General features: G+C 38.4%; 1 protein-coding gene across 1 annotated transcript in view; it reads right to left on the bottom strand.

Moving 5' to 3' along the window:
- ATP8B4 (ATPase phospholipid transporting 8B4 (putative)) overlaps positions 1 to 27,896 on the bottom strand; it is a 259,928-nt gene that overhangs the window by 213,164 nt on the left and 18,868 nt on the right. The window contains 1 exon segment of the mRNA XM_047075128.1: positions 4,798 to 4,856. Within this exon segment, the coding sequence (XP_046931084.1) occupies positions 4,798 to 4,856 (59 nt within the window).

Below are 27,896 nucleotides of genomic sequence, written 5' to 3'. Positions count from 1 at the left end.
AAGAGAAACATTTGCTCAGCCAGGTTTAGTGCTTATGGAAATCACACCATTTATCTGAGCTTTGTGTAAATTTTTCTCCTAAGTGCTCATTTACAAATGCTAAGAGTAAGATTTAAGGTCATTCTTAGACTCACATTTGTAAAATTTTGTATCTCCTTTATCTGTCTTTGTCCCCAGAGTATAAATATTTTACAAATAGGTATATGAGGGAAGGAGAGAGGATTTGGAAGATTTTGTCCTTTTGTTGGTGCTGTTTGTTTTTCAGGTTTGTCAGAAGAGCAGTATTGTATCATGGGAAAAACAGGCTTTGGAATCTGGCCAATCTGAATTAGAATTCCAGCTGTGCCACCTATTAGCTCTGGAAATGGAGATCCACTTCATCTGGCTGGGTTTTGTGGATGATCAGCAATGTACAAAGTCCATGGACACCAAGCTATAAGAATGGGAGCCACTACCTAGCTGTGCAACCTTGAGCAAGTCACTTGAGTGAGATCTCCATGCCTCAATGTTTTTACACACAAAAGTGAGGTGATAAAAGATAATAAATATGCTCTTATTCATTGAACTGTGGCTAAGATCAGTAAGTTTAGTATAGTAGAGTGCTTAGAGCCACACTTTTCACATGGTAAGCACTATGTGTGTGTGAGCTATTACTATTGTCACTATCTTTATTGCTATTACTATCACAGTTGGTCATGTATCTACCTGTCAATATCCATGCTGAGAGTGTCAGGAAAATTTCCTTAAGTCGCCAAATGCTTTGCACAGAGTAGGTAATCAATAAATATCTCATTGAATTATTATCATTTACACAGAGCTTATTTGGTGGGACAGGGTGGGGGTCTCTACCACCACAATCTTTATACTGTAGTCTTCTTGTTGTCCCTGCATTTGTTTCTCTACTACTGCATCAGCAGCAACTTCTATACCTTTAGTATCACAGATTTGCTAATTTGGGGGGTGATACTTGCTACCAAAGTTTTACGACTTTAGCCCATTTTTCAGTATCTTCCTAACATTGTTATTATCGATATCTTACTTTATTTAATGCTTATAGGAAATCTGTAATCTATTGTGAATACTTGCCCACCACCAAGTTAGATTTGAGACAAAATCCATATAAAATATTTAGTGCAGGTCCTGGTACATGGCAACTATGAGATATGTATGTATGTATACATGTATGCTAGTCTTACTATTGTCAAATATTTTATATAAATTATCTAATTAAATCTTTAATAAATAATCCTATGAGGGGCACCTGGGTGGTTCAGTGGATTGAGCATCCTAGTCTTGATTTCAGCTCAGGTCATGATCCCAGGGTCATGGGATGGAGCCCTATATCTGGCTCCACACTGAGCATGGTACCTGTTTAAGATTCTCTCTTTCTTTCTCTCTCCCCTCTCTGCCCCTCTCCCCTGCTTGCACTCTAATTAAAAACAATAGTCTTGGGGCGCCTGGGTGGCGCAGTCGGTTAAGCGTCCGACTTCAGCCAGGTCACGATCTGACGGTCCGTGAGTTCGAGCCCCGCGTCAGGCTCTGGGCTGATGGCTCAGAGCCTGGAGCCTGTTTCCGATTCTGTGTCTCCCTCTCTCTCTGCCCCTCCCCCGTTCATGCTGTGTCTCTCTCTGTCCCAAAAATAAATAAACGTTGAAAAAAAAAAAAATTTAAAAAAAAAAAAAAAAACAATAGTCTTATGAGGAAAATTCCTTATTTCACATATGAAATAACTGATGTTCAGAGAAATAAACAAATTGAGATCACAAGTTAGCAAATGAGAGAAAGCATTCAAACCATGGCCTATCTTATCCTAAAAACACTCTTTACACTACATTTGGGTGGGACTTCACCAGTTCTCCCTTTTTCTTTTTCAGAAATAGTTTCAATTTATTCCCATCTCCTTTTCAGCCTTTAAGTGGGAATACTGCTTTTCCAATTATAAGCATTCTCCTCCCTAAGATCTATAGAGGTCTCTTCAAATCCTTTTCCATTTGGGGCAATATCCTTCAAAGCGAGGTTGAGCAAAAAGCCCCAGGCTTTCATCGTTCTTACAAACATATTCCATATAGTAAGTAGTTTAAAAGCCTTAATATCAGGCTGAATCTGTGTGAATCTGAATATCAGGCTGAATCAGATTCAAATCCCATCTCTACACAGACTAGCTCATAGGGTCATTGTGTGTTACTCTACTTCAATCCTTACATTAACTGAAATAAGTACTTGTATCATCCGCAATTTGTACCTGAATAGATGGGCTGAGAATGGTCCCACAGTTCACTGTATGGTCAGCCATCCTGTTCGGAGTTCCCAAATCAAGCTGTGTACAGTGGGGACCCACGCCCATTTTAGGTGGGCCTGGCTCATCCTCTCTGAGCCACAGTAGTGATTGATAGACTAGGGATACCTGTGCTCATCTCTCCTCTGCAGCTTCCCTCTCTCAACTCTTGTCCTTCTTGGTTTCTCCAGCTCCTAATGAGTTTTGTTCTTTCCTTGGAAGGTTTTAACTCAGAGACTGAGCTGCCTTATTTGATATGCTACAGTCATAGAATATTGTTCTACTGTTTTGTTGTTGTTAGGAAGCCCAAGAGAACACAGAGCTGTAGCCACACATCTAAGTGCTTTTGTTCATTATCATGCAAGCTCAAGAGAAAACCATCTCTGTGTCATTAGTGTGATATTACTCTTAAAAGATCTGAAACAATCATGGCAAAAATTGTTAACATCTATTTAATCTGGGTGGTGGGCACACAGGTGTCATTGTTTCCTATACTGTTTCGTAAGTTTGAAATATTTCATAAATTAAGTAAAAATAACTGTAAGTAGAAAAAACTATCATCTCACAAAAGGCAAATAAAATGTGGCTTTCCTAATAGAGTTACTACTCACAGAATGAAAATACTTGCTACACACTGGAAAACAAGTAAATACTGAAATGCATGATTACTTCACAGTGGATTACTTATTACTGTTTTCCCCAAGGGTTTTTTGTTGTTTTTTTTTTTTTGAGACAGAGACAGAGAGAGAGATAGAGAGCACAAGCAGAAGAGGGGTAGAGAGAGGGAGACAAAGAATCTGAAGCCAGCTCCAGGCTCTGAGCTATCAGCACAGAGCCCAACATGGGGCTCAAACTCATGAACCACAAGACCATGACCTGAGCCAAAGTCAGAGCTTAACCAACTGAGCCACCCAGGTGTGTCCACAAGGTCTTAAAATATACACATGTCTACTCTTCTGATTTGAGGTTTGATGGTTAAGGCTTTCAGGAGTCATCCTCTACAGTTAAAGGACTAGCTATAGAATGGATGTAAAGGTATGGAGTCAAGTTTGGTGATGACCAGAGGTGCCAAATAACTAGACGTCAAGAAGCCAGAGAGAGTGACATAAATCACCAATAGGAGGGAAAGTGGATGATGGGCAGTGAGGAGGGCACCTGTTGGGATGAGCACTGGGTGTTGTATGGAAACCAATTTGACAATAAATTTCGTATTAAAAAATAATAATAAATAAATAAATAAATAAACATTAAAAAAATTTTTTTTAAATCACCAATAGGAATTAAAGCCTCATTCTCTCAGGCTAAGCAACATGTTCATCAGCCTCCTGAGAAGGATTCCTTCTCTCAAAGGCAGACTTATGTTAACCAAACTTACAAGACTGATGAATAAAATCAGGGTGCAAATATATTATTTTACAATGAGAACTCTGTCATAGAGCCAGCGTACTGATTCCGTGTAGAACAACTGCCACTGAACAACAAAATATAATTACACGATTCGCACAGCATGAGAAAAGTGGAGTTGTTAGCTACCTTTGTTGAATATTTAATAGTACCAAGCTTAGCCCAACGCATCCATCTCCATATATGGGAAAAACCTACCAATAAGAACAAAATGCTAAAAATTATCCATTGTGCAAAACTCTGTCTTCTGGCTAGTGCCTAAATAAGCAATGCCAAATATCGCCCTGCCTTCATAGTTATCAAAACCCTCTTTGAATTGAGACCTTCCTTCATGAAAGGTGTTGCTGCACTCCATCTTATAGGCCAAATGTCACCTACAAAATCACTTCTACCAATTTTCTTTCTTAGAGCTTATAAAAGACTCCATGTAACAACTTAGGTTGAATCATAGATAGATGAGAAGATCTTTATGAGGTCCTATCTTGTAATGCATGAAGTTGTTCATCAATGTATCCAAAGTTCCTAGAGCAGTGCTAGTGACTTAACAGACAATAAATATTTCTAACGTAAGTGAAAAAAATCCCCTTGAAAAACATTTTTTTCAAGTAGTTCAGTACAAGCTTAAAGCCTGCACATTTTAACTAATCATTTCCACTTCTCGTTTGATAAACACAATCATTCCAGACTTCAGAACTTTGTCCTACACATACTTTTCCACACTGAGCCTGAGCCAGAGAAAATCCCCCAAAAGCCATTCATCACCCATCAGCCAATACCATCACTTCTATCACTATTACCACAGAAGCCTACTTATTCTAGTGGCCCTATGTATTCTTGTGGCCAAATAGACACCAAAATTAACTATCAATTCGTGAGAAAGAAATTTTGTCTTCTTCCTATACCAAAGAACATACCAACCACTCTTACGGCATGACAAAAATAAGTGTATAAACATTACTAAAACCTGTATTCATGGAAACATATAGCACCTTGAAACTAAAATGGGCCAAAACAAAGAAAGTTTTTGGTGAAGTCGTAAAGTTCGAGAAGGCATAAATCCAACTCTCCTTAAGGTAAAACTCATCCCAGCATGCATGTGCCATGTATGTTTTACTCACTGCGTACTGGAACTTTTCATTATGTTCACGGTCATTGGCTTTCACTATCCGTTCTACTTCTAAAGAGAAGGAGAAATCAGGTATGAAATTAAATTTTTGACCCAAAGAAACATATAACTCATTAAACTAACATCACTTAGGTTACTTTGATTGTATTCAAGGTTGCAAGAATTCTTTCCTTTGAAATTTGAAGGGCATTGGTTTTTTCCAGCCTAAATGTTGGAACATGTGTTGGAAAGTCCCAAAATGGAAAGCTGAAATTTGTCTCATTGTAATTCTGATGCCAGCCATAAAACAAAACATTATGTGTCTCCAATTTCTACATCCCTTTAGCTCCACAAAGACCCTTTCTCTTAACTCTGAGTAGTTCCTAAAGGAGAATGCTGTTGAAAGTCAAATGCCACACTGAGATTTTTTTTTTCTTTTTTTTTGCTACCAAGTCACAAAATACTGTATAGCCAAACAAAACCATACTGAAGTGGCCATGGAGGTCACTGACCTTCTGGTCACTGAGCAAAAATGATTTTTTTTTTTTTTTTGAGAGAAAGAGAGTGCATGATCAGGGGAGAGAGACAGAGAATCCCAAACAGGCTCCATGTTGTGAGCACAGAACCCAACGCAGGGCTCAGACCCATGAACCATGAGAGTTGGGTGCTTAACTGACTGAACCACCCAGGCATATTCAGAGGAACTGCACATCATCAGGAGACTGAGACTTGCCCTTTGCTGGAAGTAGCCAAAATATCTTCTGGGGAAAAAATGCAAACACCAGTACAAATAAAAAAATAAAATAAAATAAAACAACAAACTCAAAGATTATGATGGTGCAGAAATTAAAATTTGCACTGGCAAAGGAAAAACAGTGCCCCCGAAACACCAGTAGAGCATGTTTTTGTAGTAAAAGTAGCAAGTTCTTGCTCCATTTTACTAAATTCAGAGTTGACAAGAGGGTGATGATGGACTAATGAAAGCTATGGAATGGAGACCAGCAAAATGAACACCAGATGTCAATGCAGAACATTCAAGATAAGTGACTTCACCATTTCACCTGGGACCCCCTTAATCCCACAGCTCTCCACCTGGGTAAGTGACAGGTGGTAAAAACTATAGGGATAGTAATAAGAGTCTGAGTTTGGAGAAGGTACTTAACCACAGAGATAAAGGAGACTGGAGGGTGGAAAGTAACTTAGAGGCATATATTAGGGATGGGGGAAGGAAGAGCAAGGGGAAAGCAAAGAGAGGAAGAGCTGAACGTAGAATTAAGGTGACAAAGATGAGGGAAATGAAGAGAAGCGGGGAGGAAGAAAGGAACCTATTTTATCACCACTGTCCTCCCTAGGCCAGGTACCACGATTTGTAAGAACTGACAACTTTTTCCCCAAAGTCCAAGAGGAATCTGTCTCTACAGCCCCATTGGCTTAAGTCTCAAAATATGATGCTACGTTTATATCTGGAGACTGCTTCTAACAAATGACACCCTGTCTTTGGTTATGGTTGATTCTCTACCTTTTGTGAAAGGTCTGTTTGACATCCACCTACATGGCTTTCTTCTTACCTATGTAATTAAGTCAGTTCCCTGTGACTATTCCTGTTTTCAAGGCTAGCTCACCTAGTTTCTGATAATAACAATATTGGACTGATGTCCACAGCTGATGACACCTGAGTGGGCTTGTCCCTAACATATGTAACTCTGAAATCCTGAATTCACCAGGAGGCAACCTCTTAACCAATCATCCCCTGCAGGAAACATTCCAAACCCTGGCTATCAAAGCATCATCCTATCCTTCTTATTGCTTCCCTAACAAAGAGCAAAAATATCAAAGCCCAAAATGGTATTTTGGAGGGTGAGGGGACTTAAAGCTTAAAAAGCTGGATGATTTGTTTAAACATCCCTACCTTCACCCAGGCATGGTAAAACTGCTGACAGGAAAACAATGGATGTTATTAGGAGGATGAAAGTTAACCTGGCCCACCTGGCATCCTGCTTGTAAGTTAAATATTAGCTGTAGCTGTAAGTCAAAAATTAGATATGCTAATTTGTACATTAATTGCCTTTAGTTGACCTCACACACATTCAGATGGTCATTATTTTTAAATTTCACACTATAAGAAGCACATCCAGGGATAGAATTCTATAGTTATGCACCTAATTTTAGTCACTCCAAACACCAGAATCTTGACTCCTGTCCAGTGTCTCCCTGTAACCACCCTCCCCAAGGACTGAGAATAGCCCTTTCCCCAAGGGGCCAGAAGAGTAATTTCTGTGCTAGGAAAGTTTGAATGTTCTTCTCCGTGTCCACAAGAACTTGGACTTGCTCTTGCTCCTGCTCTTGTCCCGTGAGATTTTGTTAGAGCCAGGAAGTCTTCTTTTGGCTTCTAAATCATTATTATTAAATCTTTATTTTTGGTTCTGTACTTCTACTAAGTACTATCTTTCTGAACTGAGTATGAATAAACTCTGGCATCCTATTTTTCCATCCCTTCACTAAGCTCTACAAAATCCCGACTTTGGTTCTACATCCCTATAGCTTTGTGCCTTTAACCTAACTCTGCTAGGCCAAGAACTGACATTCCTTCATGTGCTATGACCGTGGGTGAGGGGATGTAAACCTCTCTTGGCAATATGTCACATCATGTAAGAAGAGGAAGCTGAAAATAAACAACTCCCAATCATTGTTCAGAGGTTCAATGACTTAATGCCCAATATTCCATAGGCATTTCAGGAACCTTCCAGCTGTGAGAATACTGAAAGAAAAGTACCCACTAGGAGATAAATGATTTACTAGGATAAGCTCACTGCTACATAACCATTATCACTGAACTTTTGTGGTTCCAAAAACGTGTAAAGTGATACAGAAGGATGTATAAAATATAGTGAGCCAGCATATGTTAAACTGCAGTTCAAAGAGCTTCCAGGTAAAGACAGCAAACTAAATATGTCCTTCTACCACTCTTCCCACTCAGGCCTCACTGAAATAGCAGCAATAGGTCTTCTTTTTTTTCTTTTTTTTTTTTCTTTTTTGAAGAATAAAAATGTAACAGTTTTGGAAAACAAGTGGAGGCTAGAAGGGGTACAAAATTTTAAAAATTCCCAGTGAGCCCCAGAGAAGTTCCAAATTCAGTCAATAAATACAAAGGTCGAAAATGTGTTATACATAGGGTGACAGTCCCAGTTTATGCCCATTGTCTTGGCAAAGTAACTAATAGGATCACCTTTCACTCTCAAAAGTGTCCTGGTTTGGAAGATAAATTATCTGTTCAGTCTAGTTTTTGAGCATCACCAGAACATTAAAGAAAAATTGAGCTAGGTGGGCCCCTCACTCACACCCTCCAACTTTGCCCACTAACGAGAGTAGGCAACATGCCTGGGAAGGAAACCAAGAGTGGGTGTTCAGACCTAAGAGAAGCAGCTCTGAACCTCCGCATCAGCTACAGGAGACTGAGGTCCTAGTAAACCCTGCCTTACAAAGGCAGCTGTGGTATTTGCCAGACTATGGACTGAATGCCTGTGACCCCAGAAAATTCACATGTTGAAACATTCCTAATGTGATGGTATTTGAGGACCTTTGGGAGGTGGTTAGATTATGAGGGTAGAGCCCTCATGAATGGGATTAGTGATCTTATAAATGAGGCCCCAGAGAGTCCCTTGCCCCTTGCATCCTATGAGGACATGGCAAGAACACAGCCATCTGTGAACCAGGAAGCAGGCTCTCACCAGACACCAAAACTACGGGCACCTTGATCTTGGACTTCCCAAGCCTCCAGACCATGATAAATAAATTTGTGTTGTTTGTAAACAACCCAGTCTATGGTATTCTACTATCGTAGCCAGAACAAACTGAGACATGCAGAAAAACCTCCCTGTGAGCTGGCTACATCACCAACCCTCCAATTTAGAGAAGAGGGCTGGCAGGGGGAAAGGGTTTTACAACTGCCCTCATGTATCTAGTTAGTCCTTCATTTGTAAACACAAACCAGCAACCGTAAGTCACCAGACATCTGAGAAAAAATCAATAGCACAAAAGGGAAGGACGCAAGAGGAAGAGATAATGCTAAAAACAGGTGGGGAAAATGTTTTTATGCTAATTAGTAGCTTGAAAATATTCAAGAAGACATAGCACCCATGAAGCAAAAACAAGCTGATAGGTATAAAGATAGCAGAAAATAAGAAAGAGTTTCTGGAAATTAAAAATTATTTAATGGAAACTGTATAGTAGGATAGACAGAATGAAAAATAAATTGAAGAAAACTCTTCAAATATATAGTAAAATGACAAAGAGGAGGAAGATGTGCAAAGAACACTTAGGAGAAGAGAACATAAACAATGGATAAGTAGAAATAATCAACTAAGCAGAAGAAAATTTCCCTGCACCAGTCTAAGATATAACTCTTCAAAGAGGATGAATGAAAATGGAGGGACAGATATGCAAAAAATTTTGAGCTCCAAAGACAAATAGAAAATATTTTAAAATTTCAGAAGGGAAAAAAAATGGCTAGCCCTTATAGACACAAGAATCAGACTAACATGAAATTTCTCATCAATAACAAGGATGATAGAAGACGAGTGATGCCTTCTAGCTTTAAGGAAAAATATGTTTGAGCTTTGAATTCTACACCCAGCCAAATAATCAAGTGTGAAGGGGCAATAAGAACACTTTCTGACATACAAGTGTTTATGTACAAATACATCTCCAAAATAACTCAAGAATGTACAAAAGGAAAATAGTTTAAGTATTAAAAATAAAGTCAAGTGAGAGAAGATATAGAAGCAAGGATGATAATCAACTATAGTGAAGAAGGAAAATAAAACTACCTGACATGATCACCCACATACCTGTTCTAAGTGGGCCACAAATTCTACAGAAAAAGGAAAAGCTGGTCTATTTCCATTTATTTCACTGCCTATATGGTAAAAATAAACCAGTTATTCAGGAAAAGTACAATTATATATTAGTTCTTGGCTCAAACAATAATATCTCTAACAAATCCTCATAAAGAAGTCATTGTTTGATACAAAGAACATAAAATGAGTTTTTTAAAGCTGTATTTTGTAACAATTGCAGGCATGTCCTTCCAAACACAATTCAGAGGGCCAAATACTAGGGTCTCTGTACTCAGTCTCTACTGAGCTGATCAAATTCAGGAATGTATTTTAGGATATTTATATGAATAGTTAAACTACATGTCCCTCCAGAAATCATCCTAAACATATTTCTCTCCACTGCACTTAGCTACATGCTAAATGACTATGAGTTTCAGACTGAAATTCTTGAAAAATACCTGAAGAACTACTGTGCTGTTACTAGCTGAGTACAGATTCTTAAGACCCAAAATCAAGCTGGTAAAAGTGTAGCATCCTTTTGTGACAGCTGAGGAGCCTAACAAAGACGTTTGCCTAGATAGGAAGCTATCCTTCATCATTTCAGCAAGCAAAGAGAAAAGCCATTAGCAGAGGCAGAATTATCTTAGACACCTGTTTTGAATCTGCTTCAGAATACAGAAACATAGGTATAGAAGAAAAAAAAAGGTAATTAAACCTGTGAAGTCCTACTTCATATAAGATAATGGAAATAGCCTTCACTCTCCAAAACTCATAAAGGCCAGTATAGTCTGATGCCTGTCTCATTCAAATAAAGAATCAATGAAGCAGTCATAGAATGCTTATCTTTGAGCCATTGCTTCCTGTTACCTTATCCAAGAGAACTAAATAAGGATACAGCATTTACTTTGTGAAGTGGTCATTTATAAATCAGTTAAATGTTAGGAAACATTTACCAAAAATGTTTTACCAATTACCTCAATTTCAAAATAATTGCCCTGCAGTCTACCCCATGCCTCCCTGAAATAATTATCTGATTGGGCAGATTATAGGTTTCAAATAGTAAAACTATACCCACTTATGTATGTGCATAGGCTTGTCTTTCCATTTGGAAGGAAAAGATGCACCAGTTATCTGATCACTAAAACACAAGCTTAAAAGATGAGAAGGACATAACACAACCCTGCTGGAAATTTTTAACCCCGCTGGAAATTGTTCTTTGTCACCAAGACTGTGGGGATGCATAAAAATGAATTTCCTAACAGTTCCTTGGATCTTTAAGCCAGAGGCCTGTGATCTTCTACCAACTGTGTGTGTGAACATGTTTTAAGCCATGACTTCTCCTTATCTGTGGTTCCTCAGAAAAATAATGCCACTTTGTGTTGCTTTCTTTCTAAAAAAAAAAAAAAAAAAGCAAATAGGTGAGAAAAAGAAATCATCCAAGCTTGGCTGGTCAGTCTTAAAGTTGCTTATATTATTATTTCTTAAGAGGATCTGAAGTAACGTCCAGATATTCTTAATGAAAACTGGCAAATGCCTGTTGATTCTTCCCCAGGTTGTTGGAGGCAACACCCAACTCCTAATCTAGGCTCTTTTCCCTCATATTCTATTAAGTTATAAAGGATTCAACTTCTGGGGTGCCTGGGTGGCTCAGTCAGTTCAGCGTCTGACTTTGGCTCAGGTCATGATCTCACAGCTTGTGGGTTCGAGCCCCACATCAGACTGTGCTGACAGCTCAGAGCCTGAAGCCTGCTTCAGATTCTGTGTCTCCCTCTCTCTGCCCTTCCCCACTCACGCTCTCTCTCTCCTTCAAAAATAAGTAAACATTAAAAAAACACACACACAAAAAAAAAACAGAGAGATTCAACTTCCACTTCTAGCAGGCAGGAGAAGACATTCATTTAAGCCCTTTTCTCCCCCTTAGTTTGTCTATGAACAATTCCTAACATATTAGTATTTAAGACTAGTTAGTGAAAGCAGTAGCTCTGTTAAAAGACCAAGAGTAAGGGGGAAGATTTAGAAAGCTTCCATTTGACCCATAAGCGATCACAGCAACTACAAATTCCTAATTAGTGAACACAATGGTCTTTCTTCAATTAACTCCAGAGCATTTTGTCCTTCACCAAATGTGGTTTGGGAGACAATCTTCAGGCAATTGGCTTTAGATCCCCAAAAATATGAAATGATGAAGCACCACAAAAAAATTGGGGTCTCTGTACAAAACCCTGATGACAGGAACTGATACTTCCTCAACAAGGTTGGTCCCAATCCAAAAGCTGAAGAATGTCTCCAAACATGGAGTGTCGTTTGGGGCTTGGGGTTGTTGGTTTTTTGGGTTGGGCCAGAAGTCTCAGAAAAATGCCCTCAAGCTAAATCAATAACTTAAGCTTTTCCTTTCTGAATTTTCTTTCATTCTTCACAATCTGGTCTGTGTGGTTGGGAGCCAAAGCAATTCATTAAAGACATGAGGAAAGAACAATAAGTGGGGAGAGCATTAAAGAAAAGAGTTCCCCACCCTCCAAGATTTCCTGATTTGACTCCAAAAGCACATTCTGATACAATTGAAAAATATGTGCCCTAAATTGGGGTTTCCTATTGAAACCCAGTGGTGACCTGCGGCTGCTGGGACTTATTGACATTTGAACAGCAAACTGAAGAGAATTGAGGCAAAAAAAGAAAAATCTTCCCTCAATTTTTTTTTTATTCTTGTCCTCACAAAAGAGCTTGGAAACAGAGTTAGGGGATTCAAACAAATACTAAAAGGCCTTGGGTTTGTTTTCCTCTTGGCTGAGCCAACTTGCTCATCAGGTCCAGATATTTGGAAAATTTGATTTATTGGAAGCTCTATTCCTCCCATGGCTTACTTATAGCTTCACAAAAAAATATAAAAATTTTAACCAATTCATTCTTCTTCCACCATTACATGAATTGTATTACACAAGTTACAAGTAAAAATTGATACATCTTCATGTGAGCCCATGGTATATTGCTTTCTGTAAGTACAGATTCACAACTGGAGATTTAGCAATTATTGCAACATAACAGCTAACATATTGAGCACTGGTAAAAGCTAGATACTTTATGAACTATTTTGCATGCATTATTTCATTATTCCTCAAAACAATGTTACTAGGTACATGCTATTATTAATTCCACTTCACAAGTGAGGTAAACAAAGGCCCAGCAAGAGTATGCAGTACAGTCAGTATTCAAACACTGAGCTGCCTTTCTTGTCAAAGCTGTTTGGAAGAGATTCTGAGTATAAGAAGATGGCAGATGATACTGTTCAGAGCTGGCTGGGAAACCACAAATGGCCATGTGACTACACCCAGAGGTCAAGGAGAGGAAGACAAGAACTCGGTCAGTGAATGCCTTGCTGCAGAGTATACTTCAAACATACACTCCCTCCCAATTAACCTTGCAGCCCTGTGACCTCCTCCATTCCACTGCTTCTAGGCTTCTCTCTGCTTCCTGGTGGAGGCCAGTCTCAAGAACCTACCTGCCTTCTCCTTGGAGCCTTTGGGCAGTCCTTGCTGAGAATATGCTCCCAAACCGCTGTTTGAAACTTACTGCTTTCTGTGCAACCTGTCCCATATGGGCCCAGTGCTAAACTGTTAGTTTTTATTTCCACTCTTTTACAATTTTATTATGTATAGTAAATGAAACAAATGCATTTTTATGGACTGGGCCATGATCAAAATGTTTTCTATAAAGATAAAAAGAGCTGTATCTTCCTACAGCATCCCCTTACACACACACACACACACACACACACACACACAAAATCAGGATCTATCCCAAGAATCAGAGGAGCCTAAATGAAGCTGAAGGACATTTAGTTTTCCCCTGTGAGACACATTCTGGCCATCCAAGGAAAGCAAGCCACCTGTCACCAAGTGAGAGGAAAGAACCCCAGGTAGAAAAGAAAGACACACAAGAAGAAAATGTAAAGATGTCTCTTATCTGTTTGGTATCTCAGGGGTTAAACAGGAAGCTGTGTTTTGCAAGGCTTATGTTTGTTACTTTGAGATGCATGGGGCTTATAAATTGGACTTCTTTAGTACTTACTGGTTTCTGTGTCTCAGATCCCTGAATCCACGTGGCAATTAAAATCTGCTGGAGCCAAAACAGTGATTTCTTCCAGAAATATTTATTGAGGTCCTTTGAGCAAGGTTCTACTGTATACAGTGAAGGAAAAGCAAGTAAGACAGCAACAGCCTTCAAAGGGTGAACATGACCATGAATACCCACACAGCAAGGAAGCACAGGAGAGGCCCAAGGAACCATGGAAACCAGAAAAAAAAAAAGTCAAGGCCAGATGCATAGTGAAAAGGCATCACCACCTGTCCCAAGCAGGTCTGAAGAGAACTTATGCAGCTAGATACACACTGTGGAGTATGGCAGGTTGTTTAGCCAAGCACCTTATCCAAACTGAGCTGTAATCATTTACTGAAAAGAGAAGAAATTTGGTAGAGGCAGTCTGCCACCTAAGATAAAATATGGACTTTTCAAGAGGACATCCCCAGTTCCTGCTCACTGTCCCTTCTAACAGAATAACGGACCACATGTGACAAGCCCAAAAGAAAAATTAGGAACTTTGCTTTATTTACCTATGAGTGAGGCGTTCAGATACACATATTATAAAAGAGATAGAATGGGACCAGAACTTTGGGCAAAAAAGAAATCTGCCCACTTCTCACACTCCTCCCCAAACCCCACCCCCACCCCGCCCCCATCCACACTCTGGTCCAAGTCACTCCTCCTCTCTTCTTCTACTCCTGTAATAGCCTCCCCTAGGCCCTCCCTACTTCTACCCCTGCCCCTGTAATCTATTTTCAATAGAGCAACCACAGTAATCCTTTTAAATTGTATTACTTTCCTATTGTTGTTCTAAGTAATCACCACAAACTCAGTTGCTTAAAACAACACGTTAGCTTATTAGCTCATTATTCTGTAGACCAGAAGTCTGAAGATGGAGCTTACAGGGCTAAAATCAAGGTGTTTCATAAGGACCGAGCTCCTTCTAAAAGCTCTGGGGAGAAGCTGCTCCTTGCCTTTTACAGCTTCTAGAAGCTGCTCACATTTCTTGGCTCGGGGCCACGGCACTCTGACCTGTAACTTCCACTGTCACATCTCCTTCTCTGACTCTCCTGTCTCCCTCTTACAAGGACCCTTGTGATAACAGTGGGCCTACAGTGGGTATAAACCAAGACAATCATCCCATCTCAAGATCCTTAATCACATCTCCAAGGTTTCTTTTACCATGTAAGGTAACCTATTCACAGGTTCCAAGGATTAAGACATGGACATCTTTGGCAGCATTAACATGCCTGGCACAAGAATCATCTTCTTCTGCTCAAAACGTCCAACATCCAATGCAAGAGAAAAGTAAGTTCTTACAATGGCCTTCAGAGCCCTCCTTGGTCTTCACACGACCATCCCGTTACCACCACCAAAGGCCAATAACCATGAAACTAAAGAAGCTTGAGCTACAGCTCACCTCACCTGCACTTTCCATTCTCAGACCCTGGGAGTAATTCTAGAAATGTGTTTGCTCAGAAAATCTTACCATTTCCCACAATGTGGATGGGCCTTGAAGGCATTATGCTGAGTGAAATAACTCAGACTGAGAAAGACAAATATTGTATGATCTCATTTATATGTGGAACCTAAACAAACTCATAGAAAAACATCAGAATATTTGTGGTTATAGGGTGGGGCAGGGCGGTGGGGAGGCACTTTTGGTTGTAAGTAAGTACTAAGGATGTAATGTACGACATGATGACTGTAACTAACACTGCTGGATGATATACAGTAAAGCTGTTAAGAGAGTAGATCCTGAGAGCTCTTATCACAAGAAAAATTTTCTCCCTTTCTTCTTTTCTTCTTTCTTTTTATTGTCTCTACATGACAAGATGGATGTTAGCCAAGCCTACTGTGGTAATCCTTTCACAATACATGTAACTCAAACCATCATGCTGTATGTCTTAAACTTACACAGTGGTGTAAGTCAATTATTTCCTAATAAAACTGGAATAAAATTAATTTTTTTTTAAATTTTTTTTTCAACGTTTATTTATTTTTGGGACAGAGAGAGAGCATGAACGGGGGAGGGGCAGAGAGAAAGGGAGACACAGAATCGGAAACAGGATCCAGGCTCTGAGCCATCAGCCCAGAGCCCGACGCGGGGCTCGAACTCACGGACCGCGAGATTGTGACCTGGCTGAAGTCGGACGCTTAACCGACTGCGCCACCCAGGCGCCCCGAATAAAATTAATTTTTAATTTTTTTGAATGTTTATTTTTGAGAGAGAGAGACAGAGCATGAGCAGGGGAGGGGCAGAGAGACAGGGAGACACAGAATCTGAAGCAGGCTTCAGGCTCTGAGCTGTCAGCACAGAGCCCGACACGGGGCTCGAACTCACAAGCCATGAGATCATGACCTGAGCCTAAGTCGGACACTCAATCCACTGAGCCACCCAGGCACCCCAAAAGTAATTTTTAAATTAAAAAATAAATAAAAATAAAGGTGCAGTTTTTTATTTTGATTTGCAAAAATAAAATATTTTAGCCACAAAGGCTAAGATCATTGTCTCTTCTAGTCTAATTTCCCCCATCATACTTTGCCTTATGTCAGATGGCAGTAGGATCCAGATAAGAGGCTGTCAAGTTGGAAATGCATTGAGTTTGTGTTTACTGGAGTATATTGATGTGATACACCATCAATTCTGTACAGAGTTAAGTCAGTGGTGGTCCCCCAGGGTAGGAATGGTGCTCAGGAATACTCCTGCTTCCGTGGGGACTCACCCAGTGTCTAACATGAAGATGCAGGGCCCAAGGTCACACAGCGGTATGACCGTGTCCTACAGTACCTAGCAGCAGAATTATGTGGATCATGGAGGAGACAGGTTTGCAATACAGACCCAGAAGTCAGCCTGTGCGGAATTCTTCCAGCTATCACACATGTAAAATTGTATGTGAAAGATTTCATTTTCATCAACTCCTAATCCAAAGAGAATTTATCTCCTAGTAGTAGTAGTAGGAATTTTCAAGTATCTAGTATTTTTGACACCATATATAATAAGCATACCATGTATTTTTTTCTATGGGATGGAATAAAATAAATTAAAATTTATTATAATTTCTGTGCTTATAGAACACAAGCCCATATGTAGCAGGACTACACATGGCAAGTACATTTGTAGCAGCTCATATATGAAGCCATCAAGCTGAAAAGCTATTCTAAACCATCATAACTTTAACTAGAGGAAAAACTGAATTATCTTTCTAATGTTTCTATAGAAAATTATGTAATCAATAATGGTCCTATAAGAGGCAATCAAAAATAGGGGGACAAAAATATAGGAAAAAAAGTACTATAAAGTTGCACTGGACAGTGAATTAATGAAGACATTAGGTTATTTTTCTGGATTTTGTGGTATGCATGGGATTTTCAAATTTTCAAAATTGAAAATTGTATTTATAGGGATTTATTTTGTTACTGTAAATAAATATTCTCTATTATACCTAATTTTGTATTTTATATTCATTTAGGCCTAAAAAAACAAAACAAAAAAACAAAAAACCTGGGTCTAGCCCTGACAACCCTCCCCATTGTTCATTCAACTCCAGCCACAGTGGTCTTTGTTATTCCTTGAACACAACTAGGAACACACCCATCTCAAAGCCTTTGCATTTGCTATTCCTTCTACCTAGAATGCTTCTTCCAGATATCTACATGGCTCCTCTCTCACTTCCTTCAAATCTTTGCTCAAATAGGTCTTCCTCAATTCAGCCTTCCCTGATTACCCCTTTTAAAACTGCATCCCCCTACCTGCCTCCTTAGTGCAAGAGGCAGCATGTCAGTCTAACAAAATTGAAGCCCCTCAAATGTACAAGATAATTTACTTTGTCACTGATTTTGCTGACCAGCTTTCTTCCTCTCCCCCCACAGAAATGTAAGCTCCACATAGACCGAAGGTTTTTTTCCTTTTTAAAACCTGTTTTGTTCACAGCTGTATCTGAAACTCCTGAAATAACGTCTGGCACATAATGGATGTTCAGTAAATACTTGTGAAAAGGCTGGATAGATGGATGGATAACTAAGTCAAAGAACTACCAAAGTTCTGATTATCATAAGACAACAACCACCAACATAGTCAACCAAGATCATTTCAGCCAAAAGCCCTGAAACATGATGTTTTAATTAGCTTATTCATATGAAGATAAATTTACAATTCACAGTACACAATTTCAGGTAATAAGGGTACTTTTCTTTATAAAAAACACTATGTTGGGAATTACTTCATAAGCTTTAAGATTTTATTTCACCATCAAAAGAGTCCAGATTTCAAAGTTAAGCCCAGAAATAAAAATTATAATTTCCTTTAAATTAGGAAATTCTGTTTGAATTAATAGCAAACACAATATTACATGAGAATGAGGTCCACCAGGAGACTATAATTCAAATAGCACTTACAAAAACTACTCAAAATAATAACTATGACAGCTACCATTCATTAAGGGCTTACCATATGACAAATATTGACTCAAACACTGAACCGAAGAAGTATCTAAGGTGTGGGTCTATGGAAGGGCTAAAAAAGCATTCTTTAAAATAAATTATTATAATTCTAAGGATAAAATTAAGGATTTTTCTTTTACAAAACCAAAGTATAACAATTAGAATATTACACACTTGGGAATGCTAAGTAATAAAGAAATGGAGAAGTGGAGCAAATGCATTTATAAATATGTTCTAAACCCACTAAGTATGTATGACATATGATTCTAAGTAGTATTTATAATTTTATTATTCCTGTAATGAGGTAGTTCACAGTAGACTTACTTTTGTGTACGTGTCATGGCTAAAGCTTAACCCTATTCTAACAGATGATACTGATTAACATATTCATTAACCACTATTTTCTTATCCAACCTCACTATTCATTTGCTTATTCCTTACTCATAGATCTTCCTGATATATTCAAATATGCATATAACTACTATAGAATAGTAATATTTAATGTAGTCTTCTGGTAAACTTATAAGACATTATTAAAAATGTGTTTTTCAGCTTCCCACTATAATGGAGTAACTTGTGTCAGGATCAACCCATCTGTTAAGAACAACTATAACAGCTTGATGAAATATACAAAATGTTGGAAAATATAGAACAACAAAATCCGACAAAACTTGAAGGGCCAAGAACCAGCAGAAAAGAACAATGTATTGATATAAACCTGATATTCTGTACCTTTCCCCTTAAGGGATTGCTAATTCCTCAGCTTCCCAGAGGTGAGATAAGACAATAATTAAAGCTCAGAATCTAGCTGGGAGGAGAAGCCTTGGTAACACTCTAGGTCTCCAGTTGACTGCTGAAGGACTGCATTCTAGGAGTAAGAACAAAAATAGACTAGACCTTATAAATACTGAAATACAGCCTCAAAGTATTTCAGTTCATGACTAGATAATCTGTTCCTTCTCTAAGTGTGTGTGAAAAGAAAAATAAATTCTCCTTGAGGAAGATAACATTATCCAGATCCTCTATAATTTTTTCATATGTAAGGCCTATACTTTAATAATAAATTATGAAGCATGGCAGGGGACAATAGCAAACTATTGGAAACAGAGAAAAAAGTAGAAAATAGAAACCAACCGACAGGTGATCTAGATATTAGAACTATCAGAGGTCGACTTTAAAATAATTGTGGTTAACATGTACATTAAAGTGGATGATAAAATGAATAATTTCCCTAGAAAACGAAATGGTACAATAAAAGAAACAAAAACTCAAGAATTTAAAAATATAACAATGTAAATTAAGCATTCAGTGTGTGTTTAACAGCAAATTAGACACAGCAGCAGCAAGGAATAATTGTAAACTAGTCATTAAAAATATAAACACTAAACATGGAAGGGAGAAAAAAGTTGAAAATATCAGCAAAAGCATAAACACATAAGATATCTGGCAACAGGTCTACCATATGTATAACTGGACTTTCACAAACAAGAACTGAGAGAATAGGGAGTAATAACAATTTTTGATACTCAGATGAGAATTTTCCAAAACTCCAAAAGAAATCAAGCTGAAAATCTGAGAATCTCTGTGAATTCCAAACTAGATAAATACAAAGCAAACCATACCTAGGCACAGAATAATAAAAATACTGAAAGACAAAAAGACAATTTTTGAAGTAGCCAGAAGAAAAGACCTATCATCCCAACAAAAGAGTCATAAGAATATCAGCTTACTTTTTAAAGAATGAGTGGAGGTTTGAATGTAATGGAGCAATACCTTTAAAGTGCCAGAAGAAAAGACTACCAACCTAGAGTTCTATGCCCAGTAGAAATATTCATCCAAATATAAATGCAAAATAAGGATTTTTTTCCTAATAAAAAGTGACTGAATTCACTACCAGTAGTTCCACATTTAAAAAATAAATAAACAAAAGGAATTCTTTAGGCAAAAGGAAAATTATTCTGGACAGAATCACAGAAACGCAGGAAAATGGAAAAAAAAACTGAAAAATTGTAAGTAAACCTAAGCAAAAAATGACCATATTGACAACAACAGACGTTATTTGTTACTGCTGTCTTGTTGATTTTAAAATATACAAAGAATTAAATACATGATATCAGTAACACAAAAAGTAGGTAAAGAGGTAAAATGTTCTAAATTCTTAAATGGCTCACAAATGATAAAAGTACTGTAAGTTAATTAAATAGATATGTTGCAATCTTAAGAATAACCACAAAAAGAATATTACAGGAATGATAAGTAACAAGCTAACGGATGCTTGGAAATGGAATAATAGAAATATTGCAAATGCAAAGGCAGGCAACAAAAAAGAGAAAAGAAATGTAGAATAACAAATAGTAAGATAATTGATTTAAACAAATATATCAGTAATTATATTAACCACAAATGAACTAAATACTTAATTTAAAAGTCAAAATTTGTCAAACTATTTTTTTTTAATGTTTATTTTTTTGAGAGAGAAAGAGAATGAGAACGAGCAGGGGACAAGCAAAGAGAATCCCAAGCAGGCTCCACGCTGTCAACACTGAGCTCTGTGCAGGGCTCTATCTAATTCACAAACCATGAGATCATGACCTGAACCAGAAACCAGTTGGATGCTGAGGCGCCTGGGTGGCTCAGTGGGTTAAGTGTCCTACTTCAGCTCAGGTCATGATCTTGCGGTTCATGAGTTTGAGCCCCACATTGGGCTCTGTGTTGACAGCTTGGAGCTTGCTTCAGATTCTGTGACTGCCTCTCTCTCTGCCCCTCCCCCACTCGCACTCTGTCTCTGTCTCTCTCAAAAATAAGTAAGACATTAAAAAAAAAAGAGTTGGATGCTTAACCAACTGAGCCACCCAGATACCTCTGTCAAACTATTTTTTAAAAACACTATATGCTGTGTCTTAAATTTAAGAACATTAAAGCACTGAAAGTGAAAAAAAATATATAACATGTAAACACTAATCAGAGGAAATCTGGTATCACTACATTAATCTCAGATAAAGTGGACTTTAATACAATAAGAATTACTGAAGATAAATAGGGACATTCCATAATAATAGAAGATTATTCTTCCAGGAATATGTAACTCTAAATGTGTATACATCTAATAATGTAACCTAGAAATATATAGAGCAAAAACTGACCAAACTAAAAGGAGAACGAGACAAATTTAAGAATAACGATACACTAAAATATGGCTGTGCTGGTTAACTTTACACTTGATCTTAGCCAAAAGGCCAAGAAGCGATTTGTGCTGGTTAATTTTAATATGTCAACTTGACTGGGCAATGGGATGCCTGGATATTTGGTCAAACATCATTCTCCATGTGTCTGTGAGGGCACTGATATGAAAAAGACCTTTAAACATTTGATGATCTTTAATGTAAACGGCAGAATAAATATTCTGTTATTCCAAACTACAGAACAGAAAGTACACTTAACAAAGATGTGAAATTCTAGTTAACATGTAGAATTTACTGCCCAGAGAATGATGTATCTTCTAAATTACATGCCTGAACTACTATTAGAGTAAATATTCAAGGGGAAAAAAAAATCAGCAACACTATAGGAATAGATTGTCAGGTTGGAAGACAATGTGGACAAGATGACTGAAGATCCTTTTAATTCCCAAGTTTTATCATTCTGTACAACTTAAAGCTATATCAATAGAATTATTAGATCAAAGACAGTAGCAATTGGGAATAAAGTATAACATTAGGCAAGATGTCATGATAGGCACTGTAGATTTAAGAGTCAACTCCAAAGAAATAAGCAGAAGAAGAGGAGTACTCTGAGGAACACATTATACATAGAGAAAAGTATAGAACACTGAACCAGGGGAAATTTCCACCACTGAGGTCCAGTGAAGGAGACAGGGTCATAGCATGCTGAGAAGCAAGAATTTCCACAAGAATCATGAAGACCAGGAAAAAAGAGCATTCAAGGAGAAAATAGCCACCACCCCCCAAACCCATTGAGAAGTGATAAAGGATGTTGTTGAGGATCAGCCCTCTTTAGATAGTCTCCAGTGACTAGTGGTTCTTTAACAGCAGCCCAAGCTAGTCCACATCCTGAGTAATAAAACATCAGATTGCTCAAAGCCTACACAATACCACAATTGAAAAAACTTAGAGCAGCACACGATTTTGCAAAGTGTATGAGAGCCAGAAGACATTTCTTTTCTACACTATTTGCAACTGTGCACAGTGACTATAAAGGCAAAATTTTAAGTACATAGTGTACTCTCTATGGAGAAAAAAAGACTTCTATTTCAAAGAAATTTAAGCAAGACCTAAAAATCTAGAATGTAAATAGGACTAGGAACACTAACTCTGCTCCTCCTTCTCTTCCAGTTAAAAAAACTGATGAACCTATGAATGGAAAGCTTATGCCCTGAAATACTTAGGATGAGCAGCAAAGATTTAGTCTCTGGATTAATTCTATCATCTTTTGCACAGAATTTTACTAAAGTGAAATGGAAGGAATTGGGAATTTCCCCCTCATCTCTAGTGGTACCAAATAAAATTTCCCATGTCCTGTTTCCTCTGGACACCAAAATGTTATTAAAACATACAGGAAAATTCATTAGAAAATCCTAACCCCAAAGTTATGAGAGTTTTTGCAAAACCAGCACTGTTCTTAGTGTATCATTGGTTAGTACTGATTATCACTTCATTCTAATGGCCTCATTTTCACTTAAACTAAGAAAATAGATGATTTTGAAAAAAATTTCATTTTCTTCAAATTATTATATTAAACAAAAACCAAGCTCAAACAACAACTATTACCTTCACAAGTATAACTGCAAAAGTACTTAAGAAAGAACTTTTGGCTTTATCATTGTTCCATAAGGGATAAACGCAAGCAGAAATAACACTCTTTAAACACATATATTAAAATATATACATGTGCTTTTATATGCATTGATACGGTGCCACCAGGTAGTTTCCACGTCTTCTTTATCTTTATAATCAATCCTCTACCGCAGGACCAATCCACTACCTGATAAATAGTATATGATCACAATAATGCCTGAGAAGCAGGAGGATAAATTTCAACCAAAAAAAAAAAAAAATACCTCCTTTGTAAGCACAAGAGATGCATTGCCTAGGGCCCACAATACTTTTAGGGACACATAAAAATGTTTAAATTTTAATTTATTTTAAAATTAGAAGAAAAAAATGAATATAGCAGTAATACATTATACTTGTCTTTATACGCACACAATTGTAAACTACAGTTTTTAATATTTTGTGGAGGAATGGGCCAACAAAATGTCAATGAAAGAAATAATGTGGGGGCACCTGGGTGGCTCAGTCGGTTAAGCATCTGACTTCGGCTCAGGTTATGATCTCACGGTTGGTGAGTTCAAGCCCCGCGTCGGGCTCTGTGCTGACAGCTCAGAGCCTGGAACCTGTTTCCGATTCTGTGTGTCTCTCTCTCTCTCTCTCTCTGACCCTCCCCCGTTCATGCTCTGTCTCTCTCTGTCTCAAAAATAAATAAACATTAAAAAAAAAAAATTAAAAAAAAAAAGAAATAAAGAATGTGACCTGTCACACCCCATAAACATACTGAGCAAGTGCTTCCCTATGGACTAATGCATGCTGGCTCCACAACCTCCTTGGTTCTTTGGAAACAAGAAAAGCTTTAGCTAGTTTAAAGAAAGCCTTTATTACCTACTTCTTTTCCTTCCTATGTTACCAAACTACATGAAATCTCAATTAAGAATTTTACACAAGAATAATGCTCTTCATAGGCTTTAAAATGATTTGTCTTGGGCCTCCCATATAAGCTATATGGAAAGGGTGAATTATCAAGAATAGAGAACTTCCAGGGAAGATGGTTCAGGAGGAGAACCCTAAGCTCATCTTGTCTCAGGGATACAAACTAGATAACAGCCACATCAGTTTAAATAACCCAGAAACCACCACAAGTCTGGCACAACAAACTCTCCACAGCTAAATATAAAGAGGACACATCAAAGAGGGTAGAAGTGGGGAGACACAGTCAGGATCTCAACAGACCCATGGGCCTTTCCATGGAAGGAGTGACTCCACAGGTGCTGAGATTGGAATGGAACAGACCCTCACAACGGGCACCCCAGGCCCAGAGAATCCCCTTAACATTTGGCAATGAAAACCAGAGGGGTGTAATTTTGCAAGTTATTTTAACCATCAGAATTTAACACCTGGAACTTGAAAAGTCAGCCTGTTCTACTCTGGGAGAGTCAGGAGGGAGGACAATATGGAACTGAGTCCCTACCCTAAAACAGCGCAACAAACATTCCCGAGGACATGCATGAAGCACAGAAGCACCTGTTTGAAAAACGCCTGGAGTTTACAGGAGGGCTACTTATTTATAATCTCAGAGCATATACTGGAGAAACAGGGGTCCTTGGGAGATGCCTCAAGGAATAAAGAAGACAGTGGGCACCATTTCCCTCCCCTGCCCCTCAGTCTAGACAGAGACCTACAGGAACCAGCACAGCACCAACACTGGCTATCTAGCTTGCTAATAGCTGTGCCCTTCCCCAGCATTCTCCAGGGTCCAGACCTCACTTCCAGGTTCTCTCTCAAACATGACCCAGGCACAAACTTTGTTAACACCAGTGCCCGCCCCCAGTACTTATGTGGATCCACCCCCTCCAATATGCCCTTGGCCAGAGCCTACCCAAAATGGTGCCACAAACCTGGCAGTATGCAAGCATCCCCAACAGCGGCCAGCACCACTCCAAAGGGACTCCTGCCCCAGGGAGAGGGGAAGATAACCACACACCCCCATCCAACTGCAGCCCCAGCAGTGGGCTGGGGAAAGACATCAGGTCTGACTGCAGGCCCTGTCTACCAACAAAAGCTTCTAAGGGGACAACACAGGAAAAGCACCCTGCAGTTCGGTGCTACTGTATCTGTAGAAAATGCCTGACCTGACTCAAGCCCAAGGCAGCCCCAGACTGGCCCACTAACAACACAGTGACCAAACCCTGCCCACAACAGGCAAAGACGGCCATTGCAGACAACCAGAATGGAAGCAAATGTAGCTAGGCTACAACAGCATGGTGCACACAACACACATAGGAGATATCTCTGAAGCACCAGCTGCAGGTGAAGAAGGGACACTGCATTCAGGGCACTACAAGACCTCTTCTTCATGATGCCTCTACACATAGAAACACACAGAAACAGACACAATTACACAAAATGAGGAGATAGAGGATATGCTCCAAATGAAACAAGAGGACAGAATCACAGCAAGAGACCTAAACAAAATGAAGGTAAGTAAAATGCCTGATAGAGAATTTAAAGTAGTGGTCAGAAAGATACTCACTGGACCCAAGAAAGACTGAAAGACCTCAGTGAGACCTCCAACAAAGAGATAAAGAACATTAAAAGGAACCAGAGATACAGAACTCAATAACTGAAATTAAAAATACACTAAATGAAACCAAAAATACACTAAATGGGGAATGAACAGTAGACTACAGGAAACAGAAGACTGGATCATGACCTGGAAGACAGAGTAATGGAAAATAATCCAGCTGAATAGGAGAGAGAAAAATTCATTTTTATTTATTTTAGAGAGAGAGCACAAGTGAGGGAGAAGGATAGAGGGAGAGAGAGAGAGAATCTTAAGCAGTTTCCATGCTCAGCATGGAGCCCAACACAGGTCTCAATCCCACAACCCTGGAATCATAACCTGAGCTGAAATCAAGAGTCAGATGCTCAAACAGCTAGCCACCTAGGTGCCCCCAAGAAGAAAAATAACTTTAAAAAAATGAAAATAGACTTAGGGAACTCAGCAACACCATTAAGCTAATAACATTTGCATTATAGGGACCCCAGAAGGAGAAAAGAGGCAAGGGGGCAGAAAATTCATTTCAAGAAATAATACCTGGAAAGTTCTCAAATCTTGGGGAGGAAACAGAATTCCAGATGCAGGAAGCACAGAGAGCCACCAACAAAAATCGACCCAAGAAGATGCACACCAAAACACATAGAAATTAAAATGGCAACAAGTAGTGACAATGAAAAAATTTGAAAAGCAGCAAGAGAAAAGTAAAATTACATACAAGGGAAACCCCATAAGGCTATCAGATGATTTTCTGGCAGTAACTTTGCAGGCCAGAAGGGAGTGAAATGATATATTCAAAGTGATGGAAGAAAAAACTGCAGCTAAAAATACTCTATCCAACAAGGCTATCATTCAGAATAGAAGGAGAGATAAAGAGTTTCTCAGACAAACAAAAATTAAAGGAGTTCATTACCACTAAACCAGCCCTTTGCTTGAGTGGAAAGGAAAAACCGTAAGTATAAATAAGAAAAGTAGGAAGCCCAAAAGAAATAAAAAATAGGTGTATTTTTAAAAATCAGTCAAGAGATCACAAAATAAAAGGATATAAAGTATGACACCATATACCTGAAACCTGGGGAGGGAGAACACTAACGAATGGGTTCAAACTCAAGTGAACATCAACTTAATATAGACCACTATATGCCTAAAATGTCACATATAACCTAATAGTAACCACAAATAAAATACTGATAATATATATGCAAACAATAAGAGAAAGGAATCCAAGTGTATCACTAAAGAAAGCTAGTAAACCATGAGAGAAGACAGCAAGACAAGAAAGGAACAGAGAAAAACTACAAAAACCACCATACTAACAAAATGGCAAATAAGTACATACATATCAATGACTACTTTGAATTTAGGTAGACTAAATGTTCTAATCAAAAGAAACAGGATGACAGAATGGATTAAAAAAAAAAAAAAAAGCAAGCCCCATCTATATGCCACCTACAAGAGACTCATTTCAGACCTAAAGGCACCTGTAGATTCAAAGTGAAGGAATGGAGAAGCATTTATCATGCAGATGAAAGTGAAAAGAAAGCAGAGGTAGCAATACTTATATCAGACAAAATAAACTTTAAAACAAAGACTGTAATAAGAGACAAAGGAGGACACTATACAATCATAAAACAATCCAACAAGAAGATATAACAATTGTAAATATTTATGTACCTGACACAGGTGTACCCAAATACATAAAGCAGCTAATAACAAACATAAAGGAAGTAATCAACAGTAATACAGCAATATTAGGAGATTTTAACACCCCACTTACACCAATGGACAGATGATGCAAGCAGAAAATCAACAAGGAAAGAATGGCTTTGAATGATACACTGGACCACATGTATCTAACATATATTCAGAACATTCCATTCTAAAACAGTAGACTATACATTCTTGTCAAGTCCACATAGAACATTCTCCAGATAGATCACATATTAGGCACAAATCAAGACTCAGGGCACCTGGGTGGCTAAGTCAGTTGAGCATCCAACTTCAGCTCAGGTCATGATCTCATGGTTCGCGAGTTCAAGCCCTGCATCAGGTTTGCTGCTGCCAGAGCAGAGCCCACTTCAGAACCTCTGCCCCCACCTGCCATCTCTGTTCCTTCCCTGCTCTCACTCTCACTCTCTCAAAAATGAATAAACGTTTATTTTTTTTTAAAAAAGATTCAAGAAATTCAAAAAGATTGCAATCAAACCATGCATCTTTTCCAACCACAACACTATGAAACTAGAACTTAACCAGAAAAAAAAAATCTGATAAGAGAAGACCTGAAGGTAAATAACATGCTACTGAACAATGAATGAGTCAACAATCAGAGGGTATCAAAAAATACAGGGAAACAAATGTAAATGAAAACTCAATGGTCCAAAATCTTTGGGATGCAGCAAATCTGTTCTCA

Source organism: Lynx rufus, unplaced genomic scaffold, assembly GCF_022079265.1.
Source record: "Lynx rufus isolate CCGP_SWC_20201006 ecotype Redwood Valley unplaced genomic scaffold, mLynRuf1.p SCAF_13, whole genome shotgun sequence".
NCBI lineage: Eukaryota > Metazoa > Chordata > Mammalia > Carnivora > Felidae > Lynx > Lynx rufus.
Note: the sequence above shows the minus strand (reverse complement) of the source record. Positions and strands in the feature narration are given on the sequence as shown.